The 22,178-nt window shown below is 36.1% G+C and overlaps 4 protein-coding genes across 4 annotated transcripts; 1 reads left to right on the top strand and 3 right to left on the bottom strand.

Annotated features, from left to right (window-relative positions):
* The first annotated feature begins 809 nt into the window (after nucleotides 1–809).
* On the top strand, nucleotides 810–3,014 carry LOC110722634 (acyl-coenzyme A:6-aminopenicillanic-acid-acyltransferase 40 kDa form-like). Its single transcript, XM_021901905.1, has 7 exons — nucleotides 810–1,344; nucleotides 1,467–1,636; nucleotides 1,832–1,934; nucleotides 2,199–2,315; nucleotides 2,406–2,576; nucleotides 2,693–2,816; nucleotides 2,900–3,014. Exons 1-7 carry the CDS (start codon nucleotides 1,090–1,092, stop codon nucleotides 3,010–3,012), a joined length of 1,053 nt encoding a protein of 350 aa, XP_021757597.1. The 5' UTR covers nucleotides 810–1,089; the 3' UTR covers nucleotides 3,013–3,014.
* LOC110722635 lies at nucleotides 2,578–8,479 on the bottom strand. The gene is made up of 3 exons (XM_021901906.1): nucleotides 7,940–8,479; nucleotides 3,218–3,350; nucleotides 2,578–3,131 (listed from the first exon to the last, which is right to left on the bottom strand). Exons 1-3 carry the CDS (start codon nucleotides 8,107–8,109, stop codon nucleotides 3,075–3,077), a joined length of 360 nt encoding a protein of 119 aa, XP_021757598.1. The 5' UTR covers nucleotides 8,110–8,479; the 3' UTR covers nucleotides 2,578–3,074.
* Nucleotides 8,480–8,596: 117 nt separating this feature from the next.
* On the bottom strand, nucleotides 8,597–13,792 carry LOC110722632 (uncharacterized protein At5g41620-like). The gene is made up of 3 exons (XM_021901904.1): nucleotides 12,763–13,792; nucleotides 11,346–11,471; nucleotides 8,597–10,360 (listed from the first exon to the last, which is right to left on the bottom strand). Exons 1-3 carry the CDS (start codon nucleotides 13,264–13,266, stop codon nucleotides 8,981–8,983), a joined length of 2,010 nt encoding a protein of 669 aa, XP_021757596.1. The 5' UTR covers nucleotides 13,267–13,792; the 3' UTR covers nucleotides 8,597–8,980.
* A 2,333-nt stretch (nucleotides 13,793–16,125) lies between these two features.
* Nucleotides 16,126–20,103, bottom strand: LOC110722631 (F-box/kelch-repeat protein At3g61590-like). The gene is made up of 3 exons (XM_021901903.1): nucleotides 19,974–20,103; nucleotides 17,173–18,539; nucleotides 16,126–16,705 (listed from the first exon to the last, which is right to left on the bottom strand). Exon 2 carries the CDS (start codon nucleotides 18,529–18,531, stop codon nucleotides 17,290–17,292), a length of 1,242 nt encoding a protein of 413 aa, XP_021757595.1. The 5' UTR covers nucleotides 18,532–18,539; nucleotides 19,974–20,103; the 3' UTR covers nucleotides 16,126–16,705; nucleotides 17,173–17,289.
* Between the last annotated feature and the right edge of the window lie 2,075 nt (nucleotides 20,104–22,178).

Below are 22,178 nucleotides of genomic sequence, written 5' to 3'. Positions count from 1 at the left end.
GTGTTGGTCCTTGTTTCCCCCTTCGCAAATAAGCATCGAACTTGCGAGTTAAGGGCAATATTATGTAGCTGGAAGAGTTACTATTGAACTCCAACTTGCTACTCAGCTAAATGCAAAAGGGGGAACATAACTCAAGAGTGGCAGTTGGCTTGTTACGTCTAACATACTACGAGTACGTACTAAACAAATGAAAATTCGGTACAATATTCAACCTCATTTGATTTTAATATCTTCCATAAAATGCGAGCAAGGCGCAAGGCAATATAGCTTGCAACCACTCAGTGTCAACAACCAAAATACCATTTACATTCAAGACAAATATAGGGGATTTTACTGAAAAAAAAAACAAAGGGAGACAATCAGTTGATCTGAAAACTACGGATTACAACTAACTTTATGATACAAGTATGTGTCATGTTTGATGCAAAGTGCTAGTCATTAAATAACCGCGGCCAGGCACAACACAAGGTCCACCAGGGAAGACCATTGCGCCGCATGGCATTACAGCCGGTGCCCGGCCACTGTGTCCTCTCCGCAAATATAAGCTAATATCAAGATGGGAAAATTAATAGTCATTTTCAGACACTAAGGGCCTGTTCTGATTTACTGAACTGAACTGATAAGAGCTGAACTGAATATTTTATAAGAGAAGGATATTAGGATCTGAACTAAACTAAACTGAACTGAACTGAACTGAAAATAAGCTGAAGGAAACCCTAAATTGTGAATAAAAGCTAAAATTGTCATTAGTCTACACTAGTACACAAACTCTTGCTGGATTTCTAGAGTTTATGTCATCAAGAAAACCATATAGGGAAAGTAGGGGACAACTTGCTAGTATAAAATTATAGTCCCATCAATTGTATATCAAGGCCCAAAATCAATATTCAATCTTGAACAATTTATAAAATGCCATATTGAAGGCAAATAATTGGACCCAAAGGCCCAGCATTCAAACATGTGAGGTAGAGGCTGAATAGATAAGGTTAGATGGAGCTAAGCTTCACATGAAGTAACTTCCTCAACATATTTGATTATACCAAACAACCAAAAAATTTACTGGGAAAGTAGTATAAGAAGAAAATACTCATGGAGATATTTGAAGTTGGACCATGTAAGAGCTCCTATGAAATGGGGTATCTGATAGGGGAGAGATTCTCATCCTTGATAAAGAGCAGATTAGCAACAGACCTTATTCTACAAACTCAGCTCCGGCCTTATGCCGAAACCCAAATTGCAAAACCGATAATCGATTCTCTTACTGAAAACAACCGGAGCAAGTTCCCGCGTTACTGGGATGAGCTTGTTGGGATTGCGGAAGGAAGTAGTGTGCCTGTTCTTGATGTACAGGATAACAACCCTGGTTTCGCTCTATATGCTTGTGTTATCTTCAGCTATTGTTGCAGGATAGCATTATTTTGGGTGGCTTAATTATGAAGTCCTTTTTTTACTCTCTTAATGTGCAGATAATACTTATCAACTTCAGGAAAGAGATATTAGCATTTATGCCAAAGAACGAAGGAGCGAATATACCTGAAGACACACCAGATGATTGCTCTACCGTTCTGGTAGTAAGTGACAGTATGGCCATAGCAGCGCACAATGAAGATGCAAATGTTGCTCTAGTTGGTCACACGTACGTAAGCACGATCCTGTTAAGTATGATACGGAGCACGTGTTTAAGTGAAAGAGTTGCAGTTCTGAGCTGAGCTGAATAATAACCAAACAAATCAAAGATTATGCAAAATACTTAATGGCTTAGAGTTAGGATATGCAACTTGATAATTCCGAAAGTAGCAGTATTAATATATTGCATCCTTTTGTGTTGCAGATACTTGATCCAAGCGAATTTAGGCAATGGACTTTCCTTCACAGCATATACATACGCCGGGGAGCTTCCAAGCTGTGCATTTGGCTTTAACAGTCATGGATTGGTAATCTCTGAACTTATCATATACTACTCGTACTACATACGTAGTAGTACTCTTAGAGGTCATACATACTTTGTTCTTTCTTGAGGGTTTGAGACTGCAGCAGCAGAAGAGCAATATAAAAACAGAGAGCATACCGAAAAAGGACTACACCCAATTTATCAAATGAAACTTTCTTTACGGCAACCATCTGAAAAATTATATCCTTTTACATAAGGTCAGGTGTATTTGTCAAGCCATTAATGTACCTTAATGATGTTTTTCAAGGCTTTCACGTTGAACTCGGTACCACCTCGTGAAGATGAAATTGTAGCAGGAGGCATTGGGCGGAACTTTATTTCAAGAGATCTTCTTGAAGCAACGAGCAGTGGTGATGCTCTGAAGGTCGAAAACCAAATTAAGACTACTTGTATCTTTGACATCCAAATGAGCATCCAAAAGAAATCTTAATAGTCATTGTTCATGTGTCTTCAGAAAATTCAGTCGTCAGAAGTGTCTGTTGGACACAGCTATAACCTGATCGATATACCAAAACGAAAGATTCTGAATATAGAAACAGCATCAAGGAATCGATTTTCAGTCTATGAGGTCAATGCATCACCATTCTTCCATGCAAACATGTACCTTCACCTTCAAGTTCCACAGGTACAAAAAACAATAGAACTCCAATATTATCATGATGATCAATGCTTTGAGGTAGCTCTTTTTCACCAAACTAATCAAATTGGAAACTACATATTATCATGTCTTTATTGTTAAAGATACAAGATGAAAATTCAAGTAGCAGACAAAAACGAGCAGCTTCACTGCCGCAAGAATCAAAAGAAGATTTCCTTTCACTCCTTGGAGACATAGATGACAAAAGATATCCCATCTACATGTCAGGTATATAGCAACCTGCAATTGATCCCTTCAATATCCTATTTTACAGAAAACTCGATATAGTCGCTCATCTCTCTGATTTTCAGGACCAACATTGTACACATTGTGCACAGCTGTTTTCGACCTTGATGGACCAACACTATCTATCATTGAAGGGAACCCAAAAGAAGGAAAGGTGACTCATTCATTCCATATGTAAAAGGTCAGATGTATTCAAGAAAACTCTTCAGATGTTGTGATCTTCTTTCGTGGCCAAAGATCTCAAAGGGGTTCATAAAGGCCTATCATGTGGCCATCCAAACATCGCATGGCTGCAACCTAATCACAATGGCAAACGACTTAGATCCTTTTGAATTATATGACAGTACTGTATTTTATTTTTAGTAAAAGGAGTAGCTATAAACCTTTCCATGGATTTCATGCTTAATTGGACCATCCAGCTCTGCCCCTAATGAAGCTAATTTTGTCACTGTACCATGGAGGTCAGGGACAGTAAATGACAACATTGAAGAATGCCCTTTCTGCATGACAGTGTCACTGTGGGATAGCACACGTAATTAGCTTCTAAAGTGAAAATGATGTAGACTTTTAATTAAAATATAATAAAATAATATAGATAGTCTTTTTCTGTTTGGTTTTGAAAGGGTGGAGAAGGGAAACCAAAAGCTATTTTCTTAAGTTTTAGAGTTGCCAACTAAGAAGGTGAGATGCTCAATTGATAAACTGATAAACTCCAAGTGATGACATAAACTGATCATAGTAGCACATTGAAAGAGCTGCCTAAATGACACCTCAGCGGTCAATACCACACACCAAAACAAGACACATTTAGTAAGAGCCAATAAAAAAAAAAAAAAAAAAAGAATATCCATGCCATCTCCTATCATATCTTTGCAGTGGTAGTGATCAGCAAGGAACTCACTAACTCTATACTCAAATTGTCACCCACTCCGCCTTAACAGAATGGCTGTAATGTCGATGCTAGAAAGCAACACTGGGGGGAGGTGCAAAACTCACCAGCGTTGACCCTTTTCAAGCAGTTGGGTTCCATAAGGAAAAACACTGTGGGATTGTAAGAAAAGTTGACAACAACAAACCACATACAATCTTTTCCAAATGGAGTTAGACACCATATTTAACACTCCAAGCAGAAAAAGACACATAGGTGATTGCAGATGTACATTTCATAATTACAGAATACCAATTTCATTCAGGATACTAATTCTTCCAGCCTAACAATCCACATAAACATTCCAGTTTGTGAGTTGCACAAAACCTCTCCAGTCTTAGGATGACCTCCAAAATCCAGACTCAGAATGTAGTCCTTTGTGCCCCACTGTAAGATGGATTTTAAAGGGAGAATACCAAAGCTATTTGATTTTCAGTATACTTATCATCATGCATGGCGTTTAACTAACTAACTGAAGTAAACATATCATATGAATTCATTTCACCTTCCCAAGCAAACAATGCTGCTACTCTTACGATGCTAGTGTGTTTTCCCTGGTTCAAAGCCTATCCAGCTATCCCCCAAAATCAAGCCCCCACAATTGAGAATAGGGCTGAGCATACTTCGGTCCGTTTCCCCAAAGTCTTCTAGATTTGGCGGAGCTTGACCTTCTTTAATATAATTGCCTTCCGTTGGTTTCAAAAAAAAAAAAAAAAAAAAAAAAAAAAAAAAAAAAAAAAAAGAGTTCCAACAGAGGCTGGTTGGATGATAGGTATTTAAAAGAAAAAATGCCATGAAAATAGATCTTTAGAGCTAGAGTGCTAGACTATCAACCACAATTTTTTCCTGAATCCTTTATTCTTAATCCCCACCTTCAAACCATATTTAAAATTTTCACCAAAATCTAGGCATTACTTCATGCTATCACAAATTAATTTGCATTAACCATCAAACTGACCACCTTCCCCCCTCTTTTTTTTTTCATCAACTAACACATTTCTGACACAGACTAAACTAATACCATGCCAAGCCTGCAAGCCATATTCTCCTTCTCAGATCACCAAAAACCAAGCATGAACTTTTAGAAGTCCGGTGCTTGGAATCTGCTACCGCATTTACTTTTTGTGTAAGTTGACTGGAAAGAAGTAGATAATTCACAATGGTGAGAGACAAAGTGGATTTCTTGGAAGTAGCTTTAATCAAACCTTACTGAAAACACAACATGACATGAAAAGGTGACCATTTTTCCAGATGGGCAGTGTTATCCAAACACCTGGTCATGAAGCCATTGTTCCTAGTGCAGTCATTGAAACTTTTACTATTTAATTGTTCTCTTTAATCAGGACACATAAAACCTGACTCGACTATTTAGACATCCTCCCCATAAAATTCTTGTCCAATTCCTTCATTGCTGACTTGCCCCAAAAGCATAGCATACCCTCTGCGCCCAAAAAAACAAAACAAAACAAAATAAAATGAAATCCCATTTCTCTCTTATTGTTTGTCCACAAAAACCATCCCAATTCTCTTCTTCTGACTGCAAGTATAGGTAACTGCAATTTTCATTTGCATCCCAGTGATCTTTTCCATAATAAGATTGATAGGAGGGAAGCAACAATCCTGTAATAAAATTTTAAGTATCATCATGATTATCTTCTTTCCTGGAATATTTTACAAGGTGAATTAAGAATTATTTTCCTTTCCTTTGTCTTCCTCACACTCCTAGCATATCATATTTGTAGTTGTTTCTCTAGAACATCATCTCTCCTATCAGCCTCAACGACTAACAAAATTGTATTCATGAAACTAAAAAAGTACCTCTATTGGCTCTAATCTCTATATTCACCTGAAGAGAAGAGCCCCTCCACTCTCAAGCACAGCCCCCTGATTAATCAGAAGATTGTAACTTGGAACATATCCCAGCTTACTTTTCCTAAGTAATTGCCAGCCCAAAAAAACATTGCACCAAAATGAATAATCAGCAACACCAAGAAATTTTAAAAACGACAAATAGTATAACCCCACCCAAGAGAGGAGTAAATAGATCAAAGACGATTTACTAGGACTTTCCCATATGAAAATTGTACTTGCATCTAGGCTAGATTTCATGCTATCACAGGTTGACCCCATTTTTTTTCCTTATCAACTAATACAGTACGCACATATAAACTAACACAGTACACACATAAACACCGTGCCAATATAATCAAGAAATTCCCTAGTAGCCATGTTCTTCTTTTCAGGTCACCAAAAACCAAGCATGAACTAATAGAAGTCTGGCACCTGGTATCTGCTACAAAACGTTCACTCCTGAGTCCTGACCCAAACAAAAGTCACTACATTCTGCATCTTGGCTAGACTTCATACTATCACCACCTTTTAACCATATGTAAGATTGCAATACATCAAGGCTAGACTTCAAGCTATCACAGGTTAAGTTGCATGAACCATCAAACTGATCCCCCCCCCCCCCCTTTAAATTTATCAATTACCACAGGACACACATAAACTAAGCCAACACCATACCAATATAACCAAGTGATTACCTAGTAGCCATGTTCTCCTTCTCAGGTCACCAAATACCAAGCATGAACTAATATAAGTCTGGCAGGCATCAGCTACTCCTGAGTCCTGACCCAAACAAATGTTACTACATTTTCTTTTTGTGCAAGTAGACTGGAAAGAAGTAAGCAATAGGCAATTGGGAGACGATTTTTTCACTCTTAAAACTAGCTTTAATCGAACCTTGTTTAAAAAAACACTACTTGACACAAAAGGTGACCATTTCTCTAGATGTAGTGTAGCTTTCCTATTCATCTAAGCACCTGTTGATGAGGCCATAGTTCCTAGTACGTAAGGTTGTTCTCATTGATGGGGACACATTAATCTATTTGGACCTCCTTCCCATGAGATTCTTGTCCAATCCCTTCATTGCTGACCAGCTCCAAAAGCATAGTATTCCCTCCACTCCACAAAAAAATGCAATTTCTCTCTTATGGTTTGTTCCGCAAAAAAAAAAAAAAAAAAAAAAAAAAAAACATTTACCTTTTTCTCACTTCTCACTGCAAAGTGTATAGGTAACTGCAATTTTCAGTTGCATCTCAGTGACCTTTTCCATATTAAGATTGGTATTAGGGAAACTACAATCTTGTAATACATTTTGTATCAACATGGTCATCATCTTTCCTTGAATATTTTACTAGGTGAATTAAGGGTTCTTTTCCTCCGTACACTCTTCGTATATCATACTAATCCCTATAGCATATCATACTAATCCCTATAGCATATCCTCTCTCCTATCAGCCTAACACCTTAAAATTTTGTATTCATCAAAGTACCTTTATTTACTATATTCACCTGAAGAGAGGAGCCATATTTTGGCCTCTATATTCTCGAGGCACAGCCCACTGATTAATCAAAAAATTGTAACTTTGAAGATATCCCAACTTACTAAGCTTGTTGCTTGAATTACTTACTAATTACCAGCCCAAAAAAAACGTTGCGTCTCAATGAAAAATCAGCAACATCATACATGTATTTTGAAAATGATAGTATATAGACAACCAAAATGAGAAATATGCATAGGGTTTTTTCATAAGAAAATTCCAGCAAGCAACTATGATTGGAGTTTTAAATAGGTCAAGATACGACTAAACTGAAGTACTGAACTTTGGTGTTTGGCAAGGTAGTGGTTTTACAGTAGCTATTATTAGAGCTTGAGATAACCTTTCAAATGCAGCAGAAATTCATCCTAAAACCAAATGTACCTATAGAATTACCTTGAAAATTTTCTAACTTTGACACCAAATGGTTACAATCAACACCTAATCACTAAAAACCAGTAGAACAGCTAAACACTAGTACACTAAGTACCTGCAACTGCAATTTGTAAAATTTGCCAAACATGCCCAAATTTTGCTAAGATCTTAACACTTTGCTAAAAGGGTATAATTCATGCAATTTCTAATTGCTATATACAAGAAAAAAAATACATCAAACCCAGAACAAAATTAAATATTTACAAAAAAAAAAAAAAAAAAGAAAAAAGAAAAAAAGTGCAAATAACATGACCATATTATGCAACCATAAAAAGGGTATAACTGTTTTTCTTCATATGATTATTATTGCAACAACAAAACAAAAAGTGAATAATTTACAGAAAAAAGAAGAAAGATACCAAGAAGAGGGTTGAAGAAGGGCGAGATTGAGAGGGCCGGATTGAAGGTGGGCCCAACGAAGAGTGCAGAGATGGAGAGTGAAGTCTAAGCCTTCGGAATAAAATCGAGCAGCCTTTGGTACGTCTTTGTGTAATTGCAACACCCATTTCAAAGTTGCGCCACTCCCCATTTTTCCTCACTCCCAAAACTCCCAACTTCCAACTCTTCTATTCTCCAATCTAGGCCTATTGTTGTTTTCTTGGCCTTAAATAAGTAAGGTTTTTCTTTTTTTTTGTAAGGGGAAAAAAGATTTGTTTAGTAAATAAGATCAGCAATTTTATACAAACTATAGCGCTAAAAAATAAACAATTACCGTCCATAAGGTGCTGAATATTAGTTTTTATGCTACTTTTGTTTCATAATGTTCTTAATTAAGATTTTTGGTGTCGACAAGAAGGATAGTAATGAAATGCCAAAACCAAAAGCTTTTAGTTTTTGGCGGAAAAGCCGGTTTTTTAGCTACCAAACATGTATTTTGGTTGTTTGACCAAAAGAAAAGGCAAAAAGTCAATCAAAAAGCTAGCCAAAAGCCAAACCAAACAAGGCCCAAAGCTAACAACAAAGGACTGAAAGGAGATTACAAGACAAAGAAAGAAATGTATGTCAACAAAACTTGATTCAATTCAACTGATAAAAAAAGGAAACTACAATAAAAATTTATGTGTACACATTACTTATCCTGGAGGCATGAATAACAATCCGATGACCATGAAGTAAAAGATACTTCTTCCTTTCTTCCCAAAAGAGAACCTGATTTACTGAAAATGTGCAACATCCCTGACTTGATACCATTGGAAATCTAAAACATCGTGATTTTTCGATATGTACAAATTTGTAAAACTAACATTACAAAACATACCAGGGCATTTCACAAAGTTAATTGATAAATCTATCTCTAAAAGACTAAAAGCATGTTAGAAAACCAAAAAAAAAAAATCCAGTAAGCTATACATTTAAACTCTTCAATAGTCTCATATGAGTCATGACTCATAACGAACCTTTTAGGATGCACCTTTTAGGATTTTCAAACGTGAACGCTGCCCTTTAGACTTGGGTTCTTGTAACTTGGCTTTTAAGGAATTCTCTCTCACTGACTGCAATCTTGAAGATGATTCAGAAATTTTGGGGTCCGGGGATCTCATGTTTGTCATCCACTGTCTCACCGGGCTTGCATGCCTTTTCAATGTAGAAGGATTACTCGAAGCAGCTTCCTTGTATTCATATTCAGGAGGGAAACTCCCACCTTCTGATAACAGCAACTCACTAATTAGTTTGTCAACTGTTTTTGAGTTTGATGCATGCCCTTCTTCATCGTAATTCTTCTTCTTTTGGTAGGAATCGTAAATCTCAGACTTCTGTAGCATGCTGATTTCTGTTGGGGTTCCTTCGCCTGTTTTCATTCTAGAGTCAATCTCCCGAGTGTTTTGAGGTTCCGACATCTGCACACTAGGAGGACTTTGACCCTTCCTCCTCCCATTCAACGCAAGCTCTTCCTGCTCTTCGTAGTGGATGAGGCCTACTTTGCTTTTCTCAGCACAACGAGAATCAGAATACGCAGCTGAATCTTCAGGAGCATTTCCAATCTCAGGAATTGATTCAAGGGAACGACGCCTTAAATGGCTCTCTTTGTGATCAGTTTCTTTAGTGTCTACGTTAGCTGTTTGTCGAGCTGTGAGAAATGTTTCTATTTCAGGTCTCAATTTGTCAACAACAGCAGATGCTCTCTGTGCTTCCCTGTCTCTCCTCTGAGCTCGCTCATCAAGCCAAGATTCGGAAATGTGTAGGATCAAATTGTCATGATTAGTGTTGCCAGTCCAGTCCCTGTCAGACTTGTGTTTGACATCGTGCACTTGTTTTGCATATTCCCTAATAGTTTTGGCAAACTCATCACAAAGTTCTTCTAGGAGCTCACCTGATGTTCTTTCTTTTTCAAGCTCTTTGAGAGTGGTTGATAAGGCCACCTTGATCTCAAACAGCTCCCTAGCTAGCTTCCTATGCAAGCTTTCAGATCGTTTTCTCAACTTCCTTTCATCTTCCAATTCATCTCTCACAGATTGGAGAGCAGCCTCTATCCGCTCTTGTTCTTTGCTCTTCCTAGACATGTTATCTTGTGAGACTTGCTTCATTAGTTCGTCGATCTCATGACGATTTGCCTGCTGATCTCTGAGCAACTCTTTTATCCTACCACGGGCATGATCAAGCTCGTGTTTCAATGCTTTCACCAGAGACACATTGGAAGCATGCTGCTCTTCAAGTGTCCATATACGATTCAACACTTTAAGCAACTCGGTTGATGTTTTAAAGCCGTAATTAGGTTCACCCATCCTTCCACTTAACTCAATTGAACTGTCAGGAGTTGCTGCTGGATTATAAGGAGCCATCTGAATGTACACACACAGCCACATGTCATTCAGCAATAAGGACAAGTCAAATTATTAAAAACAGAAATAAATTAAAGAAAACAAAATAGTCCTCTAACAGAAAAGAGAATCTATCCCCCCTGAAATGCCTATATCAGCCAGAGCATTGATCAACCCAATTTTATTAGCAACACTGCACATTCTGGCACTTTGAAAAAGATCTGGACTCTGGAGATACAATTTTATTGATGATTATGTTTTAGAGATACACCCAGCCGAGGTGTACTTTACCTTCCAATATGCACCTTCACCACAGTTCATAGGAGAGGTAAGGGAAGAATAACACTAATTTAACCCTCAAACACTAATTTAACCCTCATAACACTAATCTATGTTTCCATTCATTGCACGGCTTCACTACACATAAGAAGGGCCAAAAAATGCAAAATATATAATATGGCTTAGTCAAAATAAGCAACATTCAAGTTGTTGCAATGATGCAAGGATAATTCAATTAGACCTAGAAATAAGAGTTGAGAAAGGTATGGGTGCTAGTGTGCTACCCTATGATATTTATCTGTGATAGTAGACTAGTCCAAGTAGACGGAATTGGCGATAGTCATAGATAAGTGCAAAAGAATTGTAAACTCAACTGCCAAAAAGCAGGCATTACGAGATGCCTTTGGAGCTCTATTCTGATCAATTGATCATACACCAAACAGTACACGCTATTTAAACATTGTATATGAGCCCACAAATTCCATAGGTGAATCTGAACATAGGACAGTCTTTCTGAATCAAAGAAAAGCCCCAATACAGGAAATCAAAATGTGTTGCCAAACTCAAAATGAAAACTTCAAGTTGTTTTTCACTAGTGGCCATACATTACAAACTGCACATCCTAAGCAAAACAGTACCTTTGGTTTGATTAAGAGGAAAAAATTCCTCTCTGTATTGCTCAAAAATTTGGTACATACAAATAATTAAAGAATTAAAAGATAAGTACCTCCAAGGAACTACCATAGCTTGCAGGAGAAAGAGGCTGCAGCGCGTGTTTATTCCTTTCTGATGATTGATGATGCCGCATCAGTGAGGCTGCAATATGTCTCCTCAAGCTACCAGCACTTGAAGGCTGCCGCACATCAGATTCAATACACAAAAGTTAAACATGATGAGCTACTCCTTATTCCAGTTTTTGAAAGTTAAAATCCACTCATAAGTTTCAGGATAAGTTAATTCATTAGAACTTGAAACTTTCTTTAACAACAATGGACATTTATCCTAGGATTCCAACTCCAATTTACCTATAGGATAATGCCTTTCAACTAAAATAGCTAAAACTCCAACTTTCCACAAGGCATGTCCGAAATACTCTAAGCAACTTTCCTTGAATTCTTTGTCAGACAATTTTTAATCCAAGTAAATAAAGCATTAAGTGTTTCCAAAATTACATTGGCAAGCACTGCTCAACAGACAACTATAATAGACATCAATAGGGTCAAAACATCATTTAGAGAAAACTCAACTTAACAAAGCAAGCTCAATAAGCAATGATTGCAATAATAGTAAGTCTTAAGTCCTCGACTTATATCAGACAATTCATAAAAACTCCTCTGGGGAACAATTAATCAATCAGCGCCATAGAAGGCCATCTAGACTCTGAAGTCCGATTCCTATCATAGAAGATCTTACTGTCTTATACCCTGTCAAGTCGCTGTCTATCCAACAAAAACTCAGCATTGTTTTTCTGCTGCTTTGACATAATATCATTAAGGATTGGCTTTTTCATCAATTAGGTGCTAGTAGTTCATACAATGGCAACAAGTAACAACAAAAAAAAAACCACAAGTCATAGCAAAGTGAAGCACATGAGCTAAATTTCGGATACTAAACTGACCTAACAGGCTAACAGCAAAATAATGATAGAAATGAAGATCTGAATTGGGTAACTAAGACAATCTTGTAACATCCTACAACAAAAGGCAAGACACAAAAATGTAAACATGCCCATCTTTAGAAACCACAAGAAGCTCACCAAACTTAACTAGTTATTGATGACTTAAAAGCTAGAATCAACTATACCCAACAAAATCATCAAATAGGGTTTGAAAACAAAAATTTCAAATATCACTAACAGAATGTACCATCAGTATCAACAGATGAAAGCTTCCTGATAAACCCACACAAAATTAACTAAATTTCATGAATTAGGCCTTAAAACAGAAAATCCAATTCTAAATCAAGGAATAAGCAAACAAAGTCTCGGATCAAATTCCGTGTACATCATTATCATTGCCCTTCATGTCTCACTAACTTTAATTAAATAAAGAAACAGCAAATATGACACAATTGGTTTTACAATCAAAAACCCAAATTAAAACAGCAAATTTAAAACTAGAAATAGAATGAGTAAAAGATGTAACCTGATAATCAGAAGAACCGCCTCTATGAGGATCAACAGGTAAAGAGGGATGTCCATTAATCTGATGAAGATTATGATCAAAACCCTCATCTTTATTTAATCTATGATGAATTCTACGACCCCTTTGATTATGATTATTAACACCCAAATACATTTCTTCAGAATTGTAATAATTTTGAAACTCCCAAAACACAGAACCAAGTTTCCTAGCAGAAAATTGAGCAGCAGCAGAAGAAGAACAGGAGAGAGAAAATGAAGAAAAAAGGGGAAAAGTGTTGTTTTTGTTGTTGCCTTTAATTATGGTGTTTTGAGCTCCAACAACAACAACCTCCTTCCATAAGATGACTGGGGTAGTAACAGTAGAATTTCTGGGCCCACAAAAACCCCTTTTACAGGCAGCCAATAAAGGCAAAGACTTTCTTCTTCTACTAAAAAATTCATCCTTTTTTTCCGCTGAAATTGTACCTTTTTCCCCACTTTCTTCTTCTTCTTCCCTTATTTTCATTTCTCTCTCTAAATTTCCCTCTTTCTCTCACTAAAGATTTCATCTTTCACCTCAATTTCACTCCTTTCTGACTGATTTTCTGGATTTTACCCATTTTTTTCTTGATTTTGCTTGATTTTTTTTGTGGATTTTGGGTGTCTGATGAGTTTAGCTTTCACTTCAGTCAGAAAACTCAGATATACTCTGTTTTTGGTTTTCTTTCTTCCTCTGTTTTATTTCTACTTTCTTCTGTTTTTTTTATGTTTTTTCTTTTTATTTTTTAAATTTTATTTAGGTGGGTTTTTGCTACCTGGCAAAAATTTGGTGTCATCTTCAAGGAAGTTGGAAGTCTACAATAATTTCCAGGAGAAAGAAAGAGAGTTGTGAAGAGAAACAAAAAGTACGGATTATGATTGTAATTATTACAAAATGTGGTGATCAAATTGGTCCCCTATGTAAGCTATGACCTTCGCTGTTAATGCTTAATACAGTATTTAATAACTCTCAAGTGAATGTAAAAGTGATGACATTCGAATTTGTTACTTTGACCGGTTGACCTCCACCAAACATACTTGGTTATGGTAAATTTATTACGATGGTACGAATACATTTTATGAGTAGTGATTCTAAGCCATTTATTGCACGAAGTATGAGTTTATCATATAAGAAGATCGAGTTAAAGGTTTTAAAATCAAACGATATGATGAAAAATAAATGAGGTAAAGAGGAATTTTTGAACGTTAGTTTGGAGAGAATCTAGAGATATCCTTCGTATTATAGTGTGCTCAAATTCATTTAGGTCAATTTTAATACATTTGTGAAAAATAATACGAGTAAAGTCTATGAAAAGTTAAAAGGGGTTGGTTTATGTACTCATTTTCAATTTTTTTTTAGTTTACTTGTTCACGTAATGAATTTAACAAGGAATTACTCATTTTCAACGCGCAATAGATTATTTGTTTATATAACACAATGAGAGTGCGTTTTATTCGCATAATCATTTAAGAGTAGCATTAAATACGTGTAGGGTGTAGTGATGTAGCAATTGCGTGTTTCATTACCAAATCGATAATATTGTAGTTAGCAAAAAGTAAGATTAAAATAACGTTAATATGAAGCATTGGCCTAAGATGCGTCCTTAAAGGCATAAAACTTGACACATATGTCTTTCAAAAAAAACTTGACACAAATTGTTACTAAAAATGGGAATCTCGAAATGAGCAAAGTGAATCTAGAGAGACGATCGTTTAATGCCATCATCCAAGTTAGATGGGACTACTCCTTTTGATTCTTACTGAAACATCCAAACAAGGCCGACAGAAATCCAATTTGCTGCTTTGCACAAAAAGCCAATTTTTACTGTAAACAATTTTCCTACTACTGTAGTACGGAGTATAATGTATGTGTGCTCGATGCTTAATTTTGTTGCGTGTTAAATTGGTGCAAATCTAATCCTATACCTTTGTTTTTTTTAGAGGACATGTATAATGTATTGATGGGATAGTTCACAATTATAGTAAAAAAAAAGGAAAAAGATATATGCGGCCCTTAGCCCTAAGGGCTGCATATAAGAAGCTAAAAGTGAAAAAAAATAGACAATAAATAAACATTTATTACACCGATTTACTCGTAAATTGTCGATAAATTCCCAACTTAATATTAAAATAAGAAGGATATTACATGCTTATATGCCCAAAAAAAATTTAAAAAACTTCGAAAAGTTTACCGAGTTGAAAGAGTGGCATTTTATTTCCAATTAATTATTTTTGATTATTTTAATGATTAATTTATGGAGAATAGTGCACTAAGACTCTACGCTAGTCCATCACAAATTCACAAAGTCTATAAATACGTCGTGCTCCGTATTAAATAATCTTGTATGGAGTATGATACTTGTATATATATTTTTTATGATAAAAAGAAAGCGCCCACCCACTGATATACGGAGTATATATGTAGTACTCCCTCCGTCCCTAAATTACATTGCTCTTTAGAAATTTACACGGGAATTAAGGAGGAAAGAATAAGATAAATAACAATAATTAGATAATGTAATGGGAAGTACAAAACATTAAATAATGTTTTTGAGTAAAACAAAGATAGATTAGTAATTACTCATCACATGTCATCAATCCTTTGTAAAAAAAAGGACCAATCACATGCTCCTAATTGAAAATTTTTAACCAATCATATTCATTGTAATTTGGCACAAGGATTCTGAAAAATTAAAGGCTGAAAAAGTACATTAGTCAACCAAACATTAAAAGTGAAATGTAAATACATTAATTATACATTAAAAGTACAACTGAAAAAGAGAGTGTATTTGAAAAAAAAAATACTAAAAATAGAAAGGTGGAATGCAATTTTGGAATACCCAAAATAGAAAGGATGAATGTAATTTAGGGACGAAGGAATGTACGATACTCCGTAGTCCGTACTAAATGTAGATGATTAGAGAGATTGTAGACCTCCTCGTAAAAGAAAGTAGACCTCCTCGTAAAAGAAAGTAGACCTACCCTACCACCCCAAAGGTAATGGCGGTATGGTGGCCTGGTGGGTGTTGGTGTGAATATTGCATTTAAATGAAAGTGTAATCATTAAATATTAAATATTGCATGTAGTGGAACAAAACTTGTCCCAATCCTTTCTCCCCCGCGCTCCTCAGCCTCCACTTCACCTCATCCTACCCTTGAACAATTGCAGTATTCAATTTCTCAAAAGTTAGTGCCGAACACGCCTTAGTTTCTTTAATCACTAGGTTATGTAGATCATACTTTTATACTCGTTGCTGATTTTCTTTATTCTTAAGGTAATAGTAGGGTTAAAGCATTAAAAGTCCTCTTCACCAAGGGAATTCCCAAAGCATTTGAAGAAAGAATGGAAATTAAACAAGAGATATTACAAGGAATAATATCCATGTTTTCAGTACAGTAACTAGATGAACAACATTTGCTAATGACGTGCTTGATCTCCCATGGAATGGACCTAACGCCTTGGACAAAGTTGTTGCCCTCAAGTTGAATTATTGAGGATACCATGTTGTGAAGCTATGTGAATACCTTTAAGGAAAGGCGTGGCTTATAGAATGAAATTTTAATTTGAATACCATGTTGTCCCTGATGATGAAACCTGAAAGTTGCCGCGGCTGAATGGTTGCAAACCGACCCATTGAAGTTGAGCTTTAATGAAACACCATTTAATCAGGAAATAAGCCTTCACTTGGTATTCCGCTAAAATCACTCAAGGCTGCTTTCACCTCACTCGTGAGAGTGATGAAAGTTTTGAGCTACTCTCTCCCCTCTGATGTGTTAAGTGGCAGATTGTGATACTTCAAAGCTCATGTGGCTCAATTCAAGTCCTTGATGGTTTGAGACACAAGTGAGTCGATCATGCTTATGGGCTTTGCTTCTTTTAATCCAAGCGGTAATAAAATCACTTTTGACACCGAAATCCTTCCTTCCTACAAACAAATAAATAAAAACAGTAATAACTGGTGTCTAGAAAAGAAAATTACTTATTACTTATAATACCCATAAATTATTAAATGCCAATATAAATTCAAAAGTTAAAGATATACTAGTATAAAAAATATACTTTTTCAACCCTATCACAGTTTTCCTCAAACTCCAATTTTAATGAACTGCCCTAAAGCAAAGAAATGAAATGAGAAAAAGAGCTCAAAATTGTTTCTGAAATTCCATTTAGCAATTACATTTGAACCACAATTCATTTTCAAATTTTGGTTTCTAGGAAGCAATTTTTTTTGGTCTCTGTACGAGAAGACAATGGTTCAAAGCCTGGAGAACTACCACCAGTTATAGAGCTCAGTAAATACTACGTAGGAAACAAGAAGCATCAGCAACATAATGCAGCACCAACTCTCAACTACACGGAATGTAACATCATTAAGGAACTGCCTGCACTTACCGTGAGGAACGAATGGAGGAGGGTACCACCTGCTCATTATTGGATGCTAATGTTTCGCGTATTGATGGAAATGAGTACTGTAGAAATCTAGCAGAGTCAAGAAGAAATGATCCCAAATTACGGAGAAATATCAAACCGGGGTTCAAAACAAATTCCAGAAAACAGCTGGAGTGGAAACTTCTTGGTGGCAGGGCATTTGTGTGACCACCTCCATTCTTTTGTAGTCATGTCAAACATAAGAAGAGCAGGAGTTCCATAGCCCTGAATGTATATGAGATTGTCAAAACCACTACTGGCAAAGACATCGTCAAACTCCCCAAATCCTCTGAAGAATTTGTTTGGCATACGGGAAACCTCTTCCCACGCCTTCCCTTTAAGAACCCAAATACCAATGCCCTTGATCACACCAGATCTCCCTTGTTTTTCAATCCCTCCCACCATAACAAGCTCTTCTTTAATGTTCATCAACCGCATGCATGTGACAGGACAAGGTGCCAGAATCACGCGTTCAACCACATCAAGGTCAAAGGACCCAGAAGCAAGATCATAAGCCAGCACACCATAGTGGGAATTAATAAAGCCCAGTGTCCTTGTTAGATATACCACAAAGTACAGAATCCCACCACATATCACACTGTCAGCTCCACTTCTCCAAGCTTGTAAATTAACCTCCACAAGAGATGACCATAACTTATTTTTGGAGCTATAAACATCAATTGAGAGACCCCAATCTGCCTGTTCTCCAGGAGCTTGTTTAGATCTCACTATAGCCAGTGTATACTTTCGTGATGATTCATCCAATGAGACTGCAAGGGCACAGTAATCAGATAATTCTGTACCATAAGGCCCTGCAAGCTTTCGACAACATCTTGTAACCGGATTGCAAACATATAGTTTTCTCCTAGAGTCATTATCCATAAAGCATACTAAACCTGAAGATGAAAACAGATTCCAACTAGGCATCTCAACATAAGGGATCTCAAATCTGTACCACTTCAAAAGCATAGGGTCATATACATGCCCTTGCGGATCAGAGTCGCTAGTAAACATGAAGTACCAAGGTTTTTGAGGTGATGTGCTTGGCAGGTTCTGTAAAAATCTTTCAGACTGCAACATATCATTCCATTTCTTACATACACAACCAGCTTTAATAATAGTTGAAACTGGAAGGTGTCCAAAAACTCGCTCTAAAATATCATCTGGGAGAATGGAGTTAATACAGATAACGTCCTTTTCTTCATCATTGATAGGAGTTAATTCTAACAAAGATCCAAACACATCAGGTTCACTTGTATGGTCTTCTTTACTGACTGACAAGTATCCACAATCATGATCCTCCCAAGATGGTTCTAGCTCCATGAGTCAAACTGCAAAAAAAACCGTAAGTATTGGTGAGGAGAAAAACAGCTAAAAAAACAATTGAGGCATCACAAGATACAATGAACCATCAAAGAATTGATTGAACTATCACTTGGATAGCACAATAGCATTCAAGGCAAATTGGCAAAAAACCCAGAAGTTTGTAAGTAGACATCTAGTCAAGAAATTCTTGGCAATGTTTCAAATCTAGAAACAACTTTCAAAAGGATTAAAGAACTTCCAATGGCTCCTGTGATTGTTGAAAAAATTGGTCCCAAGTTGCACAATCGTGATTACAAGAACGGTAATGACCATGCAACACCTATAATTTCTAACACCAATGTACCAACACAATAAACGAAAACAACATTATAGCAGTAAGAAGCAGACATTCATTCAAGAAACTTCAAAGATCTGAAACTCTTATCAGTTATAACACTCCACTAACCCCTTGGTAGATTGTGTTCAATGTTCTAGTACCACTATTTCACCCCATCCTTCACCAACAATTATGCGCGTTCCACATAAATAATACATGAAATTCACGGTACCATCACGGTACCATAACCGTACCATAAGGTATGGGGTCAGGGGCAATACTAAAAAATTGCATTACAAATGACATTGAGGACAAAAAAGCGAATTATAACTTTATAAGTACATTGCAATACTAACTAGCTTTGCGTGAAAACAGAATTATAATGAAGTACTACTACTACATAGTACAATACAGATTTCTTAATAAAATCACTAAGGGGTTGTTTGGTTACACAAAGAAAATGAAGGAAGTCAAAAATCATGGGAATTTGAAAATGGGTGAGTTCGTTTGGTTGACACTAAAAAGTGAAAATGAGGGAATTGCAAATTCATGGGAATTGTGACTTCCCACAAAACATGGGAAGTTGATTACCCAACCCCCCTAGGTAAGTCAAAATTCCCATGATTTGCAACTTCCTTCATGTCAACCAAACAATTTTAAACAATTCCCATGAATTTGATGTAGGAAATTAATTCCCATGAAATACAAATTCCTATGGGAAGTAAATTCCCATAGCAAACAAACGACACCTAACATAACAAACAAATTTAACACCAAAAACCCACATTATTATACAATCAGAAGCGTGCAGTTCGTAAACTGGGTTAAAATAAGAATGAACCCTATTGATTTGGAGCTTGATTCTCATTACCATGCATTTAATTCGATAATCTAACTCAATTTCTGGCCATATCAAGGCAATTTTACAGTTAGAATAACCTAAACAGTAAACACACAATCACCCACAAAAAACTCATAATTAACACCAAAATCAACCAAATATAATAAATTTACAGGAACAAAAAGGGGGCAAAAAGATAATTCGGTAGGTTGATGATTTCTAACAAGAGCAGAAATTTCCCAGGAAAAAAATACAAGAATTTGAGAAAAAAGAATTACATACCAATTGATCGGAGAATGGCGATTATGGACGGCGGCAACAAGAAATGAGGAATGAAATACTGCAGTGTACTTTATGAAACATTATCCATCTTATAAAGTGTGGAGTATTTATAATTTTATATGGAGTTTTTCAGTGCCCTTTCATTTTCACCTGGTTAGGCTTGGTGCTTATATGGTGGCTTATTATTTATTAGCCCATCAATATGGAATGAGGAATCCCTCTTGTTCCCTCTTTCTCCAAAAGATTGTACTTTCTACTTTGTATTTTTTAAGTGGTCCAACTTGATCGGCACATTTGTTTTTTTATTAATTATATATCTTTAATCAATAATAATACTATAAATTAATTTTAAAAAGATGATACTCTTAATATTTGGGAACTATACATTTCACTAAGAAAATTCTAATCAAGTAATAGTACATAACACGAGTACATGACTATTTATTTTAATCTTATGTATAAGGCATGAACGGACTATAAACTACTCCGTATAAAGTAATATCATGAAACGCATACACACAGATTAAAGAAGGAGATGACACATATTCATATATGTGAATGTTTAAGGTATCAATAAATACTCGAAAATAAACGAATACTTTCTCTGTTTTTTTAGTTAACATGACATATTCATATTGTTTCAAATATCTTTGTGTTTAAGCCTAAATTTTTATTTCTTAGAGATGACGTAAAAAATGGCACTATCCTATTACACGTGTTACACACATATTGGGCAACCAATCAATAGTCGTCAAATTAGGGCACAAAACTGTAAGAGTATATGTTATCGTATAATCCTATTAATACTCCAATCATTAATTAATGGGACATGTCCATTAATTTTCAATACCAAATGTTTGCTCTCCTTTCTCTCTCTAAAAACCCCGTTTCCAATTACTAACTTGATCGGCAGGGTATACGTTATTGTGCAGGTGCTCGTGCCAGATGACTGCAGCCTTTCCCATAAAACTTTAAAAACCTTGGAAATAATAAAGGTAGATTTGGGATGAACTTGCATCATTGGCTCATGGCCAATAATAAAGGTTACTAGAGTTGTTTTGTAGGTGCTCATGCCAGTTAAGTGAGTTAACTGCAACATTCCAGGCTTCTAGCTTACTTTTCAAACGAAGTACAAAAACCCTGAAACAATAACAGCAAGGTCAATAACACGTGGATAATTGCGTAATTTGACCAATTTATCTAAAGAATACTTAAAGTTGATTTTTTTTTTTTATTATTAATGTTGATACGATGATACGAGTACTTTTGTGTTGAGTCGTTCCATTCCCATTCACTTCCTTTGGTACCAAACAAGCAGTAACAACAACAATACAGCCGTAACTAGGGGTGGGACTTTTCAAACCGAACCGTGAAACCGGCCGTTACCGAACCGAACCATCACGGACCGATCCGTTTATAAACCGATAAATTTAAACCGAAAACCGAACTGAACCGTTCAATATCAAACCGAAACCGAATCGAATCGCTCAATGTCAACCCGTTACGGACCGTAAACCGATAACAAACCAAACTGCTCAAATCCGAACCGAAACAAAACCGAACCGAATGGTTTATAAACCCGTTAATGACCCGAACCGTTTATAAACCGAAACCGTTTAAACCGTAAAAAAAAACCGTTTAAACCGAACCATTTGTAACCCGCTAACCGTTTAAACCGACCCGTTTATGAACCGAAACCGTTTAAACCGCTGGAAAAACTATATAAACCGAACCGTTATAATCCGCTAACCGTCTAAACTGAACTGCCATAACCCGTTAAACCGTTAAAATCGAACTGTTTTCGAATCGCAACCTGTTTAAACTGATCCGATTACAAACTGCTTAATTCAAATTGAATTATTTACAACCTAAATGGCTAAATAGTAAATACAATTAATGTTAATAAATGTAGATCTAATCAAACGGCTTAGGTTTATACAAAGGTTTATATCACCTAGATCTAGTCCAACGGCATTATTAATATCGTTTTAGATTACTTATTTATTTTAAATACAAGATATATCATTTGTACCATTTTCATTCCAGTAATAATGCTAGTCCACCCAAATTATCTTCATTGTTCCTTCATAAAGATATTCATGATCATCCAATAACACTCAAAGGCAACATAAGATTGGAGATGTATGAGATTGCGTTACAAAAGTGGCATAAGCATTAGAATATTACTGTACTAGTCAATAAGGC

This window comes from Chenopodium quinoa, unplaced genomic scaffold, assembly GCF_001683475.1.
Source record: "Chenopodium quinoa cultivar QQ74 unplaced genomic scaffold, ASM168347v1, whole genome shotgun sequence".
NCBI classification, from domain to species: domain Eukaryota; kingdom Viridiplantae; phylum Streptophyta; class Magnoliopsida; order Caryophyllales; family Amaranthaceae; genus Chenopodium; species Chenopodium quinoa.
The sequence above is the reverse complement of the archived record's forward strand: the minus strand, read 5'-3'. Positions and strand labels throughout refer to the sequence as shown.